The following is a 21,174-nucleotide window of genomic DNA, read 5'->3' on the forward strand; positions in this document are numbered from 1 at the left end:
TATGACACAGCTCCTGGAGAGGGGTGTGACTGTATGTAATGAGTGTACATTTGGACATAGTAGGTCCACATTTAGGCTGTCCACATCCAGCTTCAGTTAATAGGAACATTCTAGAATGCAGCTATTTGCTTGGGTATACACAGGCTCACAGCTTTTAGCAGAGGGTAGGAAGAAACAGGAAATATCTTGCTTCTCCGGCATCCAAGACATAAACACAACACCACACAAACATTGTCTGAATTCATTAAACAGAGACCCAAAATAATTTTAATGCAATTGACAAACACGGGTTAGTCTGTCTCTGTCATATGCCCCACCCCATGAATTACAGCACTTTATAAAAATGTTGCAAGATGAGCAAACTAAAGTTCCTTTAAATACAGTGACAGGTTTGGTCCTAATATTTGCTTCTTGGGTTTCCCAGCTGACTGTTGTTGTTCTTTGGTAACTAGTGGTAAGCACCAATTGAGAGCTGATCCTACATAGAAGGGCAGATCTTTTCTCCCTCAACCTTCATCTCTTTCTAGCATCCCAAATGCAGGGCACAAAGCAGGAGAGAGGTACCTCATGTCACAGGTGGCTGTGGGCACTGAATTCTGGCCACAGTAGGGAGCAGCCAAGACAACCCACAGGACCATTCCCATTGCACTTCTGCAGCCCTGGGGTTTCTGAGGTGTGAATTCGTGCTGGCTCAGATCGGGCTTTCAGGTCTCTGTTTCCATCGTGACTCTCAGAATAATTATTAAGCAACAACTGCAGAAGAGCACCCAATGGGAAGGTAAAGTGGACACTTAGACTGACTTCCTCTCGTGGGCTTCTCAAGATACTGAAACAACCCTATGATGTAGCCAACAGTGAACTATAAGACATTCTCCATCGAGGCAAGACACGGTCATTTGTCCTAGCTTTGCCACATGTCACCTAGGCAGTCCTTCCAAGGGAAGGAAGGAAAGGAAGAGAAGTAGGGAAGCCAGTCATGTACTGAGGATATGTCATTGGTGGTCCTAAAGCCACTGAGACCCAGCATCCCCAGCTCCATTGGGACTGAGCTGGTGGCAAATGACCTCTCCCCTCATATACAAATGTTTAAACAACACAAATATACAACCCTGTCCCACAGTCACCACCATAACTTGATGCTCAATTATGGGAAAGGAAAGGATACCACAGGGAAGAGGTAGCCATCACAGAGTTCTTGAGTCTTACGCCTGGCACATCACTCCTTCAGTGCTACTGAAAACCTTCCCATGGCTTCGTGTTTCAGAATATCCTTGGAACTGACTGGAGTGCAGCCTTCAATGCCCATCTTAAGAGCCATGGCTCTGAAGTATTCTCTGGTAGAACCCAGAGGGCACTGCCCGATGAATGGCATCTGCTGGAGCTGAATGGAACTCTGTTTAGAGCAGTCTAGATACACCAAGGCACTTAAAAGCAGGTATGAAGAAAGTGGGCTCCCTCTCACCCTAGGAGGTTTTGAATCTCTGGTGGGATTCCTGCTGCTCTATCAAGGCTGGCAGTTTTTCTAATTGGTTTCTGGTGTGTGTTCTTCACTAGACTCTGAGTCCGACAAGGAACTGTTTTGAAAGGTATCCCTTGCACCTGACATGTTGCAAGACTCATTCATGTTGAATGACTGGTGGATGAATGAATGGAAGATAGATCTCCTGAGGCTCTAGAAACAGGGGCCTAAAAGAAGCACCCACATTAGAAAGAAGGGCAGGAAGGAAAAGGAGAGACCTTACAAGGCAGGACAGGGAAGGGGTGCCTAGCCTACCTCCCAGGTATAAGCTTATGGCCTGGGAGTGGGGCACAAGTGGCCCAGATATGAATAGCCATGGAAGAGGTAGCAAGAGCTGCCAAGAAGCCAAGATGTGACTGGCAGTGGGGTCATCTCAATGTGATGAGACTGTGAACTTTTACAGGGTGGCTCTGCTCCCCTGGCTCTAGGACTCTGACCCAGTTTTAGTGCATCTAACCATTTTGCAGTGAGCTCATCAGAAATTCAGATACCTAAGCCCACTCCTTTGATGAAGGATTCTGAGGGTCATATAAGTGGACTTGAGAGTCGCATGTAACAGATGCCCTAAGGAATTACCTGCGGAGACTCAGTGCCTAAACATGACAGCTAGGTCAGCAGTCACTATCCTTAAGGCAAACATGAGCAGACATCAGCAAATTTGTGTGATGACCTAACTCACTGCAGCGGGGTTGGGGAACTCTGAGTCCCTGACAGACAAACCAGGGCTAGTCTTTGCTGGCTTCTTACACCAACTTAAGTTAATATCTGAGGATAGATGGCCCTCATTTGGGCCCCTCATTATCCCACCTGCAGCTGTCAGAGTGGAGTGGGCAGGGGAAGAGGGCAGGGCAGAAATCTACAAAGACTCTACCCCGTAAGACAGGCTTTTCCCTTCTTTGGCCATACCCCACCCCAGATCTACTGGTGAAAAGCATCCTGCGGTTTCCACATTGCTGGATCTTGTTGGGCCTTGCTGAGACTTTCCGTGGGCAGACATCCTGAATGCCAGCCTTCATGATCTGGTCTCTGATCCCAAGAATGAAGAAACTCCTCTTTCTTTTTCTGTCTCTGTCTCTTTCTGTCTATATATATACACATATATGTATGTATATGTATATATATATACATACACATACATATGCTTTTAAAGGAAACAATATGTTTGCTAGAAAAACCACAAAAAAATGATTATATACAAAATGGTTATGTGAACGTGGATGCCATACTGTGGGGAGAGTGTCTGGGCTCCTGAAACCTATTTGCGCTTCCTCAGAATCATGTACATGAGGCCACTGATCAAAGTGAAGGCAAAAGACACCCAGGCTAGAATGAAAGAGTAGCCATAGCTGCCATCTTGCAGTAGGTAATAGATTTTGTGGTTCCGTTGGTGAAGGTCTTGGCGCCGGTCCGTGTAAATGGAAGCCCCGATCATGGCACACAGACCTGCCAGGAACAAATCCAGGGTTCAGATATTCTAAAGACCATGCTTAGTTTGGAACGAGCCTAACACTTGTTAATGGCTTCCCACTAGCTTAGGATACAGACTTCTAGTCCCTCCCATGGCTTATGAGAACCCATTTGGTTTGGCCCCTCCATAGTCCAGCTCTCACTGCCCTGGGTTCTTCATCCCAGGATTTCCACTCGGCACACTGTTCCTTCCACTCTGTACCCAGACAACACACTGTAGACTGCTCTTGCTGTTCTCCTCACAGACCTGAGCTCAGGCTTCATGCATTGGGGACACCTCCCTTTCCCCAAAACTAAATCCAAACTCCTCCACACTTAGTGTGTGGCCCAGCTTCTTTCTGGGTGTTCCCCAACTTCTCTTCTCCCGTTCTTTTGATGAGGGTACAATGCAGGAGCACTGCATAAGCTATGTAAGAATATTTCATTTAGAGGAAGGAGGCTCTGTGTTCCCTGACACTGATCTGTTCTGAGCTAACTTTATAAGTCTACATGCCATCCAAAGTGGAGACTGAGAAGGAATGCAAGACTTCGTGCGTGGCCTTGGTGTCTGCAACAGAGATGATGATGAGGGAAAGGGGAATCTCAGAGACAAGAGCTACCTGGCCAGAGGGTCCATCTGAACTTGGAATTGGTTTATTGTTTGCTCTGGCACTCCATAAGAAGGATTCCAGAACAAGGATCCAGAAGGCGGGCTTTGCTCTGGCTCCGCAGGCTGGCGGCTATCTGAATACTGTATGATTTAAGATTCAGTTCCTGGCCTTTGCATTTATGTGCAGGCAGTAGAGACAGCTTCCAGCTTCACTTACATGACAAGAGCTGAATGATGGCGGTCAGGACGAACCTCTCTCCCTGCTTGAGGCGGAAGAGCTGGAGCAGGAAGATGAGAAAGGAGGAGCAGCAGAGGATGGTGGAGAGGATCATGGTGGCCTGCACCGCCTGCATGATGGAGTAATCTGTGGGGAGAAGACAAAGGCACGGCTGAAGGCCACGGCCTCATGGAGAGGGTCCCAGGGCTGTTTACAGCCAGGCACGTCCATCCGACCTTTAGGCATTGTATCACAATGTTATCATCTGTAAACAGATCTGCACAATCAAGGTAAAGCTCACATCTTCAGGACGTTTACAGCCTTGTGCTGGGCACTATTCGCAGTTACCGTGCTCTGTGGGCACAGCTTGGATACCCCTGGCCAGCATGACCACCAGTGCAGCCGTGGAGTCTTCCAGCCCACCTACCTCTTCTCATCCAGCTAGGCACTTGACCAAAATACCAACTTGACCGGAAGATGGAGCCAGAACCCATTACTCCTTCTTCCTGCTCTGGTTCACAGTGCCTACCTGTCAAGCTCAGGAAAGGGGGCCTTTTAAAAGTACAGCACCTGGGGCTCAACCTGCAGCCTTTTAGCTTGCCTGAAGCTGGCCCGGTAGCAGAGCTTGTAAAGAGCAGCGGCTTTTAATACATCCTGGCTGCAGATCAGGGTCCCAGGGAGAACACCTGGCCCTGCTTCCTAACTTTATGGTGAACAAACAACACCCTCTCTAGCACAAACACATCACCTGACTTCACACCTCAAAGTCCAAGAGCAGGTAAAAATAAGCCAGTGCGGGGGGGGGGGGGGGAGAGTGGGAAAACAGTTCCATAGGGACAGGATTCCCTGGGTAGGATTGAGAGGGCTTGGCCAAAGAACCTTGTGAGTGTTAGGAATGTTCTCTACTTTGTGTTTAGTGGTGGTTTGCTAGGAATATATATTTATATGTCAAAACTCCTTGATCCAAAGAGCCCTTAAGAAGTCTGTATTTCCATGTTTGTAAATGATAGCTCTATTCTGAAAAATATTACCAGACTTCCCTGAGATGAAATGAACCGGAAGGCCAGACATTGAGAACACCCATTGGGGGGCTTCTCAAGTCTCTAGGGGAATTTCAAAACAGGCCAAGGTTGTGACCCTGTGAACATTTGAACATTACTTATTAAACTTTTCAAGGAGCCACCTAGGATGGCTTGTTTAAACGGTATACTCCCCACTCGGCTGCCATCACTCTGGGGTGGGTGCCAAGAAGCTATATTTTTAGCAAGGACCCCAGGTGATTCATATCCTGTGATGAGGCAAATGCAGAAACTGGCTTTGCAAGGAAAAATGGCTGTGTGCTTTCAGGATAGGGTTTCTTGACACTGAGTTGCAGACTGTGCCACTGGCAGCCCATGATGCCAGTGTGGGTGGAACCCAGCGAGGATACCAAAAGCAGAGAGTCAGTGGAGAGGGGGGCTGTGACCTTGCGATAGCTTTGGGGTTCCTGGAGGCATCAGGAATGGGCTATGTTGCAGGGTTAGCATTTTGTACCACCTGCTAAGATGGTCCTCCATAGCCACAGCTTCTGCCTCCTTGGACTCAACAACCATTTCTTGGGTGTGTCAGTTGAATGGAGAACCCAGAAAGCAACATTTGAATTTGCCATGTACCATACCAGATCCACACAAATGAAATGACATACAGAGATTGTATTCCATATTGCAAATCATCTAGAAACTCAAGTATAAAGGAGGGTCTGCATAGGTTCCAAGTAATTCTGTGCCATTTTACATCCTTTGGGATCCTCGTGGGCTGTCAGAAGCAGTCCTGCAGACCTAGAGGGGCAGCTACAACTGTGCTTGGGTTGCTTACATTTTGTTTCTGTTGAGCACAAAAAAGTGGGGGGAGGGTGGGCTCTGGTTAAGGCATCTGCCACCATGGGGGACAACCTGAGTTAAAGCCCCAGGACCCACATGGGAGACAGAGAGAACTGACTAATGTCAACATGTGTGCCATGGCCCCTGACCTCTGACTGGGAGCCAGTAGGGCCAAACTTCACTGAGGGTCTCTAGTATGTCTGCCTGTTTTCATTGCCCATGACACTGGTTTACCACTGATGGTATGTCTCAGATAAATTTACATGAGGTGGCAATCCCCCGTCCCCTCCAAAGAGGCAGGCAATAAATACTTCAAGCTTCTAGTCACTCCTTCTCCTTCTTCTTCTTCTTCTTCTTCTTCTTCTTCTTCTTCTTCTTCTTCTTCTTCTTCTTCTTCCTCTTCCTCTTCCTCTTCCTCTTCTTCTTTTCTTTTCTTTTTTTTTTTTTTTTTGCTTTGTTTTGGGGATTTTGTTCTCTTCACAACTCTTTTAAAATGTCAAAACCATTCTTAGCTCCTGGGCCATACCAAAACAAGTCCTGAGCTGAATTTAGCTAGTAGTTCATGGATCCTAATTTAAACAGCAATAATACAGAAATAATCCCACACAGAGGGCATGGAGCAGCAACAGCAGAGGCTGAAGAAACACTAACTGTGCTGGGCTCAGCAGGCTGTCCTGGCTGACGCTGTTTACCAAACCAAGGCTGCCTGTTCCTGGGGCTTATATCAACATGACATACAGGATGGAGAGCAAGCAGATCAACTTGCCACTGAGATGGACCCGGCTGGGTCTGCTCAGTAGGGAGGAGAGGCAGGGACACCAAAGTCCCACTCTCACACACTCACCTTCAAAGATGTCAGTGCCACTCAGGTCGTTGATCTCTGTGCAGTTGGTGCTGTTGGTGCACACTCTCCAGAGGTCAGCTGAGAAGCCTTCTCCCACCCACCAGGCCTGCAAAGGGAATGGAAGCTGCTGGTGAAGGACACAGATCCCGGGTCTTGCTGTGTGGAGGAGCAGAAGTGGGCTTCCACCAAACAGCCTGCTTCTCAGGGGGCAGACCACAAGGGAGACCCCTGGGGACTTTGTTCAAACACGTGTTCTGAGTCAAGAGGCCTCAGTTCAGTTCTGGGTCTCTACTGAGCCCCAGATGCCAGGCTGCAGGGCTCCACAAGGATCTGAGTTGGCCATTGGGGAAACATAGTAAGTTATCAGCCATCAGGGTAAATGGAGGCCAGCTCTACCGGAATGGCAGGGGAATGTGTAGATGGAAGGATGATGTCAGGGGGCAGCCTGGTACAGTAGCCAGGAAATGGAACCAGCCTAGGTGTCTGTCGGATGAATGTGGCACACTACATGACAGAATTTTGTGCACCCATGGGAAAAAAAAATCAAAACATTTGGAGAAAAATGGGTGAACACAGCAAGACAAACACTCATGAGGAACTGGATTCAGGATTGTGTATGTGTGTATATTTATGTGTGTGTGCTTATAGGTCATGGGACCAGGGACGGGATCAGAACCTAGAAGAGGCTTTAAAAGACATGGGAAATAGAAGGTGGCGGGATTCATATGGTAAAACGGCAGAAGTATGTGTATGTGTGTGTGTGTGTGTGTAACTGGGATGAAAAAGGTGCCAGCTGGAGAGGGGGTGGCCAGGAAGTGCAGTAGGGGAAGGAGAACAATGACAACAAAGTATAATGTCACACATGTGTGAAGATACCATGATTAAATCCATTACTCTATATGTTAACCTAAAAATTAATTTCAAGAAAGTACCCACGGGCTGGTGAGATGGCTCAGGAGTGAGGAAAGGCCCTGCCCTTGCTGCTGAGCCCGATGACCTGAATTTAATCCCAGGATCCACATGGTGGAAGGAAACCTCCATACATGCACCATGGCCTGTGCCCTGAAAGGCTGGCCACTTCCTGCCCTCATACTGGGCCCACAAATGTCCCTGGGCTCCCACCTCACATCCAGCCACAACTGCAAGACAAATTTCAAGTGCATGCTGAACAGGGCCGACTCACGGGTGGCCACCTCTACCCGTTCTTTCTGTGAATGTCCTCCTAATGTAAACAGCTGGGTTGGGAGCACATGCCTGTCCAGAGCCTGCCTAAGCCTTTCACTCAGCATGGACCTCTTTGGGATCCAGAGGACTAGCTGCTGGACACAAAAGAACAAGAACTCTCGAAGAAACTTTGGTACCGTTGGTTTGTTTGTTTTCACATTGAGGGCCCTTTCCTTGGTGGCTTCACACATCTGCGTGGCCACACTGTGCCACTCAGCAGCGCAGCAAGACCCTCTGGAAGGCCGACTGCTCAGACCCCTGGCGGAGTCTAACCGGGAGCCTCCGAGATCATCCAGTCCTGGCTCTACCTGTCACAGCAGTGCAGGCTCTTGCCAGGCCAGGACTGATGCAGGTCAGCCCCTGGGAACCAGCAGAGGTGAGCCCCCACCTCCAAGATCCCCAAGATAGCGCACACAGGGGCTGAGTGCTGCCCGGGGTCAGTGTCAAGAGTAACAACGTTGCCACTGTTAGGACTCATTGGGAGGTGGATGTGCAGGCTGCCTGGGAGCCACATGCACTTTGGGATGTGTGACCGTGGCTGTCCAAAAAGACAACGAGATGACCTGTGTGTCTGTGAGGGTGTTTCCAAAGGGGGCCGACATGGGAGAGTAACAGGAGAAAATGAGACTCGCCCTGAATACAGACCGTGCTGTCCACCCAGTGAGCCAGTGGCCTAGGGGAGGAAGTGGGAGGAATCAGAGTAGTTTGTATACGTGTGTGTTGTGTGTGTGTATGCACATGTTTGCATGTATGTGTCTGGTGTGTGTGGTATGTGTGTAGTAGGTGTATGTGTGTCTGGTGTGTGTGTCTGCTGTATGTGTCTGGTGTGTGTGTCTACTGTATGAGGTATTTGTGTGGTGTGTGTGTGTGTGTGCACGTGCATTTGTGTATGTGCACATGTGTGTGTCTCTAGTGTGTGTGGTATGTGTGTGCCTGTGTGTTTTTGTGTGGACATGTGTGTGTGTATGCATGTCTGTGTGTTTGGTATGTATGGTGTGTGTGGTACACATGAGTGTGTGTGTGTGTGTGTGTGTGTGTGCGTGCATGCAAGTGCATGCATGTGTCTGCTGTATGTGGTCTGCACATGTGTTTATGTGTGTGTGCTCCAGTGTTCAAGTACATTCATGAGTGTGTGTGTACAAGCCCTTTTCTTCCTGGGTGATCATGTCTGTGGCTGCCACCCCCTTTGCTCACATGAATACAGTGTCTTTGGCTATCCACCCCCACAGCCTCCAAACCTCAGTGCCAGACTCAGGCTGTGAGGCATCAACCTTGGGGCTAGCAGCTCTGAGCTCTGGACCTCTCCGGTGTGAGACAGCTGCTGTCGGACCACTCAGCTCACATCAGCCAGTCTAAATCTTACGAACACACCAGACACACACACACACACACACCAGACACAGAAACACCATACACAGATACACACACCACATACCCCACACACCATACACACACACACACACCAGATAAACACACAAACACACCAGATAAACACCACACACACACACACACACATACACCAAGACACAGACATACCAGACACAGACAAACACACTCCACACACCATACACACACACACATCAGATAAACACACACACACCAGACACACACACCAGACAGACACACACCAGTTAGACACACAAAGACAGACACGTACACCCCACACACCAGACACAGCCCTACCCCGCCTGTAACTACCCCTACACCCACAAGCACCCCTCTACGTCTGCCTCACACGTATCCTATCACCCTCCTTCCTCACCTCAAAATCTTGGGAGGTTTTGTTGTTTGTCTTCTAAAACTCCCTCGAGGACTTCACACACGTAGACAGTGTGTTTGGGGCACTCTCATCCTCTCTCCGTCGCTCATCCTCCTCCCTCTCCCACAGAACCCCCTCCTTTCCAACAGGTTCCTTCTTACTTTCGTGTCTTTCCTGGTGGTGGTGTCTCCATGGGTGTAGGTGGGGCACAGGCTTAGCAGTAGCTACGCCATTGAACAGAAGGTTATCTTTTGTTCTGATGAGCATCACTGTGACAGGGGTGACATGGAATCTCACAGTCCCTTTCATTTGCATTACCGTGATGGCTGAGGATGTTGAGCTCTTTAAAAATTCTCTATTTGCTACATGTATTTGGTTTGAGAACTGTCTGTTCAGTTTGTTGAGCTATTTATTAACTGTGTAAGTTTTATAGTTCCTCATGTATTTTAATTTTTAACTCTTTGTCTGAAGTAGAACAATCAAAGCTTTGAAGAACTTACTTTGTATTCTAATTTAAAAAGTAAAAACAGAAGCTAGACAGATGGCTCAGTGGTTAAGGACATGTGAGAAGGACTCAGGTTTGGTTCCCAACACTCACATGGTGGCTCACAACCATCTGTAACTCCAGTTTCAGGGGAGCAAGGCCCTTTTATGACTTCTTGGGGTACCAGGCATGTACAGGTAGTGTACACAAAAGCATGCAGGCAAAATACCCATATACATAAAATGAAATAAATATATTTAAAGAATAAAAAATATTCAGTAGAATATTCAGGAGAATTATCTAGCTCCAAATGATAATAGTGCAGAGGCTGAGAACCGCAGGAGAGTTCAACTCGCCTGCAGGGGCTTCTGGGAGGTGAGCATCATATCAACTAACTCTGTCTCACAGGACCTCATTCAAACCCAAGCACAGGACGTTCCCAAAGTCCCATGGCCAGGATGAGAGCCCCGAGGCCTGGGCTGGAAAGATGCCTCAGCAGACAGGATCCCCCAGATCTCGGTCACATCCCCCCTAATCTATGGTCCCCACATGACTCCTGGTAGCTGACAGGAATAGGTACGTACATTGTCAATGGTGGAAATGAACAACAGTGCCGCAGAGACGATGTGGAAGACGATGATGAAGGCCAGAATCACCAACATGTTCACAAGGCAGGGAAAGCCGAGGGGGCAACTGCGAAGTCCAGAGAGGGATGAGGAGCCAGAAAGATGGAAGAAACAAGTCCAACCTGTCAACAACAAGACAAAACTCAAATCAACAACTTTTAGCAGGATCTCAGAAACTTTGGGACCGCTCTTCCCACCTTCCTGCCTGGAGACTTCACCGTACCAAAGTCTGGAGGGCTCTGCAGTGCTGGATCTAGGTAGAGCACCAGGATGGCGAACAATTAGAATCTCTCTAATTCAGAGCTGGAACAGTAGCTCAGCTTGTAGAACTTTTGCATAGCATGCATGAGGCCCTATGTTAGATTTCTCACCACTACTTAAACATAGACATGCTTGTAATCCCAGCACTCAAGCAACGGAGGAAGAAGAATTATAATCCCAAGTCCTAAGCAACACTGTGAGCCCAACAGACCGGCCTGAGTTACACAAGCCCCGTTTCAGAAGCAACAGAGCCCGGGCACATGGATCTACAAACACTTATCACATCAACAAAATAGAAGCCTGCTGACCTGAGTTCAATCCCTAGAACCTACTTACAGGTGGACAGGGAGAACCGACTCCACCAAGTTGTCCTCTGGCCTCCACATGTGTGCTGTGGCATGCATGTCCACACATACCACACATCATACATTGACACATGTAGATTTTGCTTTGTTTTGTTTTTGTACTTTTTTATTTTGAGACAGGGTATCAGTGTGTAGTACTGGCTGGCCTGGTGCTCACTACATAGACCAAGCTAGCCTGAAACTCACAGAGAGCCACCTGCCTCTGCCTCCCAGGTTCTTAGACTAAATGTATATGCCTCTGAGTTCAGCTTATATATACATTTGAACAATTTTGGCTCCTGAAATATACATATGATGTATGGCAGACAGGTTTAATTTCATTCTCTTCTCTGGTCTCATAGGAAGACAACACTTGCCAGAATCCCTCACACTTTAGGGTGGGGCAGTGCAGCTAGGTGACATTGAAGCCTTACACCTTGAACTGAGATTATGATTGACAAGACTGGATGTTCAGCCCCTGAGATTTCTGGGTAATTGTCTGATAGGACAATCTGAATAATAGAGAACAGGACACAACTGCCCTGTGAAATCTAAGCACTATACCACACTGAAGAAAGATGGGCCTGCTCTAGGGTACTGAAGGCTTGCCGTGTGTGAGCAGGGAAACAGAGGACAGATGCCTGTCCTCAGCTCACTTCCTTTTTGTGCAGCAAAGGATCCATCCAGGGAATGATGCCACCAGAGTAGATGTGTCTTCCCCCTTCAGTTAACCTAGTCAAGATAATCCCCACAGGCCTGGCCAGAGGCCTGTCTCCTAGTGATTCTAGAGCTCATCAAATAGCTAAGACCGTGATCACACCCATGATTCAGTGGAGGCTCTTAGCGGAAATGCTACTAAGGGGTATGGCTTCAGCATATCCCACTAGCAGACACAGTGTCAGTCTGTCCCATGGTTGGTGGGGCCAGCTGGTCAGCTGGTCATGGTCCGCAGCATTCACCTACTTTTCCTTTGTAATGACAAAGCCATCTAGGGGTGGAGGTCTAACTCAGTGACAGAGTGCTGGCCTAAATGTGCCAGATCTTGAGGTTTGAGCCCAGCACTCGTGTGTGTGTGTGTGTGTGTGTGTGTGTGTGTGTGTGTGACAGAGAGAGACCAATAGAGAATGAGAGATAGAACATAGAGACAGAGAGAGAGACACAGAGAAAACAAGAACAGGAGAGAGAAAGGCGAGCTAAGAAGGAAAAGGGCACATTCCAAGAGTCGTCTGTAGGCCAGGAAGCCGCACAAGCCTGAGGACTTGAGTCCAGACCCACATAAAAAACTTGGGTATTTCCAAGTGTGCTGTTAACTCCCCACCCCTGCCCCATGTAGTGAGGAGGAGATGGCCAGATCCTTGCGTTCTGGTCAGCCAGTCTAGCCAAAATGGTGAATTCCAAGTTCGTGAAGATCCTGTCTTGAAAACAAGGTGGAGACTGATAGGGAAAGCGCTTGACACTGACCTCTCTGGCCAATGAGTGTACACACACTGGCAAGTGGTCCCCACGAAGATGCGCACACATACATGACACACAGTTATTTTCAGAAAAGATGCTTTATTGGAGGTAAATGTGATTGAATAAAATTTGCCCCTGGTGGCATTATGTTTAAACACTACATACCCATTATCACTACCCAGTAGCCAAGCAACGCTAACATTACCATTACCCATTACGCAGTCATCCTTCCCACTCAGCCCTGTCTCTGGACTGGCCTGCTGTGGACACTAGATAATGGAACAGTTTGTGAGCTCTTGTGTCTGGCTTCTCCATTCATTTAGCTTTGTACTTTCTGCATTATAACATGGACATGGAGAACTTCTGAGATAAAGCAAGGACCCAGCTCTCATGAAACTTTCACCTCAGTAGTTTGAGTGCACACAGGTATGAAATGGAATTGTCCAAGACTGAACTTTTCTGGTACCAACTATCCTGCTGTCCCCTCTGGTGGACACACACCCGCCACCCATCTCTGCCAGCTCTCCCCCCTGACATGCTTACTGTTCCTCCATTATTCCCTCTGGGACTGGCTGCAGCTCATGGGCTCACATAGGGCTAGTCTCTGAGATGAGAACTCATCACATGAGCCAGGAGCTGTGCATCCACAGAACACATTCAGGGAGGTCCAGGCAGCTCGAAGCAGCTAGTTCACCAACTCAGAGATTCCTCCAATTCCTTTCTCAGGGACAAATTCCCCTTTGTTGAGGCTGCGTCAGTGCCACCACACGCTGCCTCCAAATAACTGCACTTCTGACCTTCCAATAGAAGTTCACTAGCCAGGCTCAATGCCACAGCACCGTCAGATGCCCAGGCCTGTTCACCAGGTCAGAACTCCAGGATGGTGATGGTGTTCTTCAGTGTCCTGCTCACATAATGCAAACATACAAACCCAAAAACTAAAAAAAAAAAAAAAAAAAAAAAAAAAAAAAAAAAAAAAAAACAAAGAAAGAAAGTAAGCTTTAACCTACTTCTCAAAAGTCTGATATTTAGATTAGAGCCGGTTTCTCTATTATTTTTGGTGTGTATGTGGGGGAGGGGCATTAGATAGGACTAATTCCCCACATAGTGCCCATTCTAACCTTTCTAAATACTCCATGGAAAAAGACACAGCTGGCTGTTAACCTTGTTCTATTGCCCCTCCCCATTCCTACCCTACACAGCTTGTAACTGGAATTTAATAGCATCTTTTAGTTTGCTGTGTTTTTTTAAGATTCTTTCCCTCTCATAATGCCATTCATAGTAGTGATGCACAGCATCCTTTCAAACAAACCCATTCAGGTTTTAAAGCAATTAATTGAAGAAATTTGCTATGTTAGACTTTGAGTTCCTGAGGCGGTGGAAGGACCAGAAACTCAAAACCAGCTTTGGCTACATAGTCTGAGGCCAACTTGGATTACAGAAAAGCCTGTCCTCCAAAAAAGAAAAGGAGAGGGGAGCAGGAACAGGGAGGAAAAAAAGAGAGGAGAAAGGAGAAGGGAAGGGGAGGGATGAGAAGGGAAGGGGACAGGAGGGAAGAGGAAGGAAGGGGACAGGAGGGGAGGGGAGGGAAGAGAAACTGTTAAACACTGGGATTACAGCTCCTGACTGGTTTTCACATGTGTTCTGGGAATCTGAACTTCGATCCTCATGCTTGCAAGGCACTTTAGAAGCTGAGATGTCTCCTCAGCCCCCATATTAACTTTGTTTTAAAATGCTTACTACATTTATTTATTTAACGTGTGACTGGGGGCATGTGCATGCCCCAGCATGCCTGTGGTGATCAGAGGAGAACTGTGGGAGCCAGTTCTTTTTCTCTCTTCTCCATGTGGGTCCTGGGGCTTGAACTCAGGCCCTGAGGGAATCACTGTTACCCACTGAGCCATCGTGACAGCCTGCTGGCTGCTTTGTTTGATGTTGCATTTGTTTAGTTGTTGGGGTGCACACATGCTGACCAGAGACTACTTTCAGGAGTGGGTTCTCTCCCTCCACTGCGCTGAGGTGGGTCTGCTTCATGCCTGCTGCTCAAGGTTCCTCCCCTGCTCACACACCCTTATTAACTTCTTGCTTACAGAAGGGTGTTCCCTTGTCACCCCCACCCTGCCCCATCTACTAAGTGTCTCTGTGTAGATAACAGTCATCACTGCCTGGTCATCAACATTCTGCCTTCCTTCGCCCCCAAAGCCACTCCCATCTCGCTCTGTCTCTGTCCCTCTTATTTTCAATGCTTCTTTCTTTGTTTTCCCAACATTAAAAAACAATAACAACCCCAGGGCCTTGGTTGTGGAGTCCCACATACATGTTCCACTCCCTCACAGAGTGCATTCCCACTCTCCCTGCCCCTCTCCTGGCTCTGTCTTCCTGGGCTCCTGGCCATGTGCAACCTCAGCAGCTGCTGCTGCCCAGCAAGCCAGCCACACATGGCATTCTCCAGGGAAGACCAGCAAATCCCACTGTGGGCAGTTAGAACTCCAGGATCTGTAGGAGCTAGAACAGATTCCGGGAGATGGTTGCCCCAAGGGGCCACCCTACATGAAAACCAGGTGCATTGTGATGAAGGGTGGAGTTTTGTTTGCACAGCGTGTCTTGATGTAAAGCCTCATGAAGCTAGCTGAGCAAGGGCTCATTATCCCCATTTCACAGATGACAAACTGAGGCTTCTGACGGCTACAGAGCAGGACCCAACCCTGGTTGTCCAATTCTGAACCCAGGCCTTTTTCTGTCCTTCCCTCCCCTGCTTCTTCACATATTCAGGGATGAAGGAAAGCACAGAAGGGCTGCCAGCTCACAGGCCCTCCCATCCCAGACACCACACTCACCTTGCCAAGAATAATGGGGTACTGCTAGCAGGGTTCTATTGATGGGAGGGGCTGGCCTACAGGCAACCTGGGGTCCTCTCCTGTCCTTCATTCACATAATCCCCTGGGCAGGAGCCCAGGACTTCAACTTTGGCCAAGAGGAAGTGGCTTTGGCACAGGAGGCATCCATGTAGAGGAACATGCAGAGTCCAGGGAGGTCCTGCTATTTGGACTGCTGCTCTGTCCATCTAGCTCCATTCTGCCACACCTTCCTCTAACTGATGCTGAGGCCTGGGGAGGTCTGTTCCCAGAAGGACAGACACAAGGGCAGGCTGAAAGTACGGGGCCTTCCAAGGCAGACCTACTTGATGAGATCCAGGCAGTGCTCTAGCCAGAGCTCCACCTACAGTCTTCCTCCCCAGGTACTGGTCTAGCATGGGGAAGGGGGAATCAAGGAGATGCTGGGCCACATTCAGGAAATCTGGTACCCAGCCTAGAGCTGGTGTTCCACCCCAGGCTGCCCGGAGCCCAGCCCTCTCCCACCCCCTTAGTGTGCCAGCTGAACATGGCTCTGGCCGCTGTTTTCAGGAAGATGAGAGATCCACACAGCTTCCTGTCTTGGTGTCTGATACCAGCCAGAAGAGGATGTCGAGGCTTCTGGGATGTCTTGGGGACAGTAGAAGCCCATGGACCCTGGGAGGCCCAGCTTCATGCTCAGGATTCACTCTGGGGCTCCTGGGCTAAAGGCCAGCACTTGGCTCTGTCCGGAAATGGCCAAAGGCGGGACCCTGGAATTTGGCAGAGCCCCAGTGCGGAAGTCACACAGAATGAATGACTTGTCTGCACCCCGGTAGAGCTTCCAACCCAGTGGCATCATGACCATGACATCAGTGACAGGGCAGCCAATGCCCATTGCCAAGAGTATACCAGACTCCCCCAAAGGAGCCATATTCATTAAGTGAACACTGACGGAGCACCTGCTGTGTCTCTACCTCAGTCTCTACCTCAGTACAGTGGGTTCTGTGCATCCTGGGAGTTACGGGGCCCAGGAAGCCCCAGGGTATATAAATAAACAGATGTGGCTGGGCAACATGTGTGGTGGTAGGTAGGCCCCAGGTGAAACAAGTAACGCCCAGCTTTGTCTCTGAGGTGACAGTGTGACAGGCAGAACCAGAGAATGCCCAAGGATGCCTAGATGTGCCCATGCAAGGGAAACAGGAGCCCACCAGGAGCTGAACCTCCCACTGGCAGAAGCTTAGCAGGACTGTGGGGCAGCCACAGGGAGAAAGTTCCAGGCCCCGGCAGCCAAACATTAAAGAGGAATAACCCACATCCCAGGAAGCCAAAGAGGGATCAACAACACTCCTTACCCACTAGTTAGTGTGTGAGGCCAGCACAACCCTGATATCCAAGCAGACAAAAACGTTACAAGAATGGCCAGCCCTGAAAACATACATACAAGTAAAATTATATGGGCAGAACAGGTTATATTTTAAGAATATATATGTATAGAGATACATTCATGCAATAACAGTGAAAAAAGAAGCGGTGAGTTTGAAGGAGAGCAGGGAGGGGTATATGGGAGAGTTAGAGAAAGAAAAGGAAACAGAAGATATTCTAATCAAATTATAATCTAAAATAATAATAATAATAAGTGACAGACCAGAATGCCTCACGTTCACAAAGGGAAAAAGCTAACATTTGCAGAAAATTAGTGGTGCCGGGGCCACAGCCCAGCTGCTAGAATGCTTCTTAGCATGCACAAAGCCCCCCTCCCCCCGACACACTTCATAACTGAATGGAGTGACACCCTTGGAGTCCCAGCACTTGGGAGATAGAACGAGCAAGTGACCCTGTCCCCATTAGAAAGTAGTGCTAATTGATTTAATTAAAATGGCTCTCACAAGCCCATGCTCTGAATGCTTGGTCCTGAGCTGTGGGATGCTACATTTACCTCTCTGTGTGTGTGTGTGTGTGGTGTTTGTATGTACCACAGAGCATGTGTGGAAGGCCAGCTTTTGGGAGTCAGTTCTCTCTTTCAATTATCTGGGGCTTCAGGTCGTCAGGCTTAGTGACAAAGCACCTTTACCCACTATGTCACCTTGCTGTCCCCCGCTGTGGGATTTCTACACGGTGGGCCTGACTAGAAGTAGATATGAAGGTTGGGTTTCTGAGATGAGAGCCTGTCCCGGGTTCCTTCACTCTGTCTGCCTCCTGGCCTATTAAGACTGAGGAGCCCTGGGAACACATTCCTACTGCTAAGCCCTCCCCATCAGCACAGGCTGAAATCCCTCTGACATAATAAGCCAAACAGACCTTTCTCCCTTTAAGCTATTTCTGTCCAGAGCACAAAAGTAACTAAGACATGTGGGATCCATCCCACCAACGAACCCCAGCTGGCTTTGGTTTGTTATAGCTACAAAAGGTGGCAGGAAAGAAGCTGCCCTGGTTCTGACTGACAGCTTTGAGAGGTGCTATGCCCCTAATCCTTGCCCTGCTGACCACATGAACATGGCCAGACTGGCCAGCTGGAGTATATAAGGCCATGTGGTTCACAGAAAGGCTATTCTAGAAAGCCTCTAGCTGAACACAGAGACTCTGTTCCTAAGTTTTCTCTTCCCCAGAGCACAACTGAACACAGTCCAAAGCATCCACCTCAAGAACTTAAACCAAACTCATGTTTTCTGTTGAAGCTGTCACACTTTGGGAAGATTTGTATACAGCAAGAGCCAACACTTCTTTATTAGAGTCAGAGTTCCTCAAGGGCAGAAACTACTTCTTATCTCCTCCAGTGAGGAGGCTGCTCCGCTGCTGCTTGTTAAGCTTAATGTGGAGGTTCTAACGGAGCAGAGCTTCTCTGAATCCTGAGTGGTGGTCAGCCCTCCTCTGTCGGGGTAGAACATCCTTTTCGGATGGACATGAAGCTTGGAGGAGTGGCCCTCAAGGGAGGAAGGGCCTCAGCAATCCAGGATGGCAAGGACTGAAGCAAGATGACCTCCCAGGCAACACTTGCTGAATGTTGAATAATTACTGTTATTCCAGCAGTGACTGCTTCCTGCCCTAGACAATGACAGTGCTCACCTCTGGCTTCCAGCATCCAAGGGGCTCCCTGTAATTAACCCTACTCAGTTAGGCTGCCCAGCAGCCCAGAGAGGGTGATTACAGCACACAGTGTGTATAGGGGAGCGAGAGGGCTGGCTTAGAAGGGATTACTAGTGGGGGAGGAGGGTGCCAGATTCAGGGTCCTCCCAGTCTGTGTACCCATTAACAATTTTTTTCTTTCTGGAGCACTTTGTATTGGCAGCTTGAAAGTAATCCCAGATGAACTCTGTTTAATGGCCACTTCTTCTTTTATAAGGGGCAAGAGCTATCCCTTCTGTCGATGGATTTTGTGGGCGACTCATCTAGGAAACCAGGTAATCATCTGATTAACTAGTAAGTCAATAGAGGAAGGAGCCAGAAAGCAGCCTAGGAGCAGGAAATAATTCTAGCAAAAGGAGGTACAAACACAGGCCAGCTGGGGGTGTGGCTCGGGTGGTAGAGCATTTGCCTAGCATGCACAAAGCTCGAAGTTCGATTCCCCAACACCACATGAAACTGGGCATGGTGGCACATGCCTATGAATCCAATACTTGGAAGGTGGAGGCAAGAAGATCAAGAATTCAAGGTCATTTTTTGGCTATATAGAAAGATTGATGCCAGCCTGGGATACTGAAGACCTGTCTTAAAACAAAACAAAAACAAAAACAAAACCCACAGGCTGGAGCCAGGCAGCCTGAATGGGTTTAGCTGCATAACCACTGTACCTTGGTTTCCCCATTCAAAATAAGTGGAGAATGACTGGAGCCTGGCACACTGCAGACGCCTTTAATCATCACCAGTCAAGAAATAGACTGTTGTGTGCAGAGGTACCCAGAACAAAGCCACACCTATGTTAAAGATCCTACAAAGCTGACTGATGAGAGCACTGTGCTTGTGGAGAGTCGGAATATGCCAGGTCCAGAGCCTAATTACCTTGCTCTATCTTTAGTGCCCTTAACAGCAATTCATTGGAGTCTTCTGTGTTGGACCTGACATCTTATGACCCTCAGATAAATCCTTTTGGAACATACACACTTACCAGAGCACCAGCTACCAATCACACAGGTCAAGAATGTCAAACAGCATCTGACACCTCAAGCAGCGATCACCCTCCAACACCTACCTGCTGCCCTCACCAGCGGATCTGAAAAACGCCTTGCTTGGTGACCTTCTATTGGGTCTGTAACTACAAAAAGTTCATGTAACCACTTCCATGGTGCGACATTTCATTCAGTGCAACCAGAGCCTGTGTGCCCTGGGCTATGGCACTCTTTCACTTTGGACAGAGCTGTGTTTCACAGAAAGTCCTCAGAATCTCCTCCTGCCTTCCCCACTGCTAACGTTCCCTCCACTCATCCACCTTCATTCTTGCAGGACAGTCACCAGTGGACAGAAACCACCTGGGCAGTCTCTAGAAGGAGAAGAAACAAGCAGCTGTTGTGGGGACAATATCAGAGATATAGGAATTACCCCAGGTGGCATTTCCCCCAGGGCACGCCTAAGGTCTGAGTACTGCAGAATAAACAGTTGTCAGTTCACTTTTCAGTCTGCAGATTTATAAGAAAAAGTGAATCTATCAGTGTGGAAGGTCAGCCTCGGCCACCATCAGGAGCGTCCTGAGAGAGTGAGGTGGCATCTAGCCAGACCCCTCACTGCTGAAGACTCCAAGTGCCAGGCCAGCTAGTTCTCTGCTAAAACAGGATGCCATGTGTGGAGGGGAAAATTTACAATGTGTTAGCGCAAAGCCAAGATTTCCTCTTGAAGGGGTTTAAGGGGAATTGAAAAAGTATTCTGCTTTATTTAATGCCATGGATCTGGTCCCATGAAAGTGTTGGTAGGGGGCTGGCGAAATGGCCCAGTGGGTAAAGACACTTGCCCTATGCCTGACCATTCTCAGGGTTCTCAATCCTCAGAACCCACACAGGAGAAGAAAAACAGACTCTTACAAATTATTCTCTGACCTTCACACATGTGCCTGGCAAACATGTGTCCATTCACATCCACACACAAATGAGAACAAGTAAGTGGTCAGCGGGAATTCAGTTTCTGATGCTATTTAGTGGTGCTGGGACGAAGTTGCCTGCATCATAGGCAAGCCCTCTACCACTGAGCTACACCCCCACCTCCTCCCAAAACCTTAAAAAAGCTAGTCTTGAACTAACCAAAATTAATGCTTCTCCTGCTTCAGCCTCCCAAGAAGCAGAATTTCAGGCCTGAGCTATCAGGTCTGGTGGGGATGTGTTACACGTTGGTTTGGCTGCGTGTTGCTGGGAAGGTGTTTGGGATGAGATCCACATTTGAGTTTACATTTGCTTTGGAGCAAACAGAGGGTCTTTCCAGATGTCAATGGGTTTTGTCTGGTCAGCTGAAGGCTTGAGTAGCCCAGAAGACTCCCCTCCAAAAAAAAAAAAAAAAGCAGGGAATCTACTAGCACAAAGAGCAAAAGCACAGGCTCCGCCCTGGGCTTCCTGCCACATAACTTTGCATATATAAGAAAACAGAGGGACGTTGAGGATGGAACCAAGATCATGCTGGCATGAGTGGTAGGCGAACCTCCATCTCTCCTACAGAAGACAAATGACAAAGGGGGGAAAAAGGCTCAGAAAACAGCAAGGCCTGGGCCAGCCAA

The 21,174-nt window shown here is 48.4% G+C and overlaps 1 protein-coding gene across 1 annotated transcript in view; it reads right to left on the minus strand.

Moving 5' to 3' along the window:
* Positions 1 to 231: 231 nt before the first annotated feature.
* Positions 232 to 21,174, minus strand: part of Emp2 (epithelial membrane protein 2) — a 32,527-nt gene continuing 11,584 nt past the window's right edge. Inside the window, exons 2-5 of the mRNA XM_021648410.2 lie at positions 10,547 to 10,710; positions 6,496 to 6,601; positions 3,793 to 3,939; positions 232 to 2,962 (exon numbers count right to left, since the gene is read on the minus strand). Of these exons, the coding sequence (XP_021504085.1) occupies positions 2,775 to 2,962; positions 3,793 to 3,939; positions 6,496 to 6,601; positions 10,547 to 10,624 (519 nt within the window). The 5' untranslated portion in view covers positions 10,625 to 10,710 and the 3' untranslated portion in view covers positions 232 to 2,774. The remainder of the gene's footprint in view (positions 2,963 to 3,792; positions 3,940 to 6,495; positions 6,602 to 10,546; positions 10,711 to 21,174) is intronic.

This window comes from Meriones unguiculatus, chromosome 11 (assembly GCF_030254825.1).
Source record: "Meriones unguiculatus strain TT.TT164.6M chromosome 11, Bangor_MerUng_6.1, whole genome shotgun sequence".
Taxonomy (NCBI): Eukaryota; Metazoa; Chordata; class Mammalia; order Rodentia; family Muridae; genus Meriones; species Meriones unguiculatus.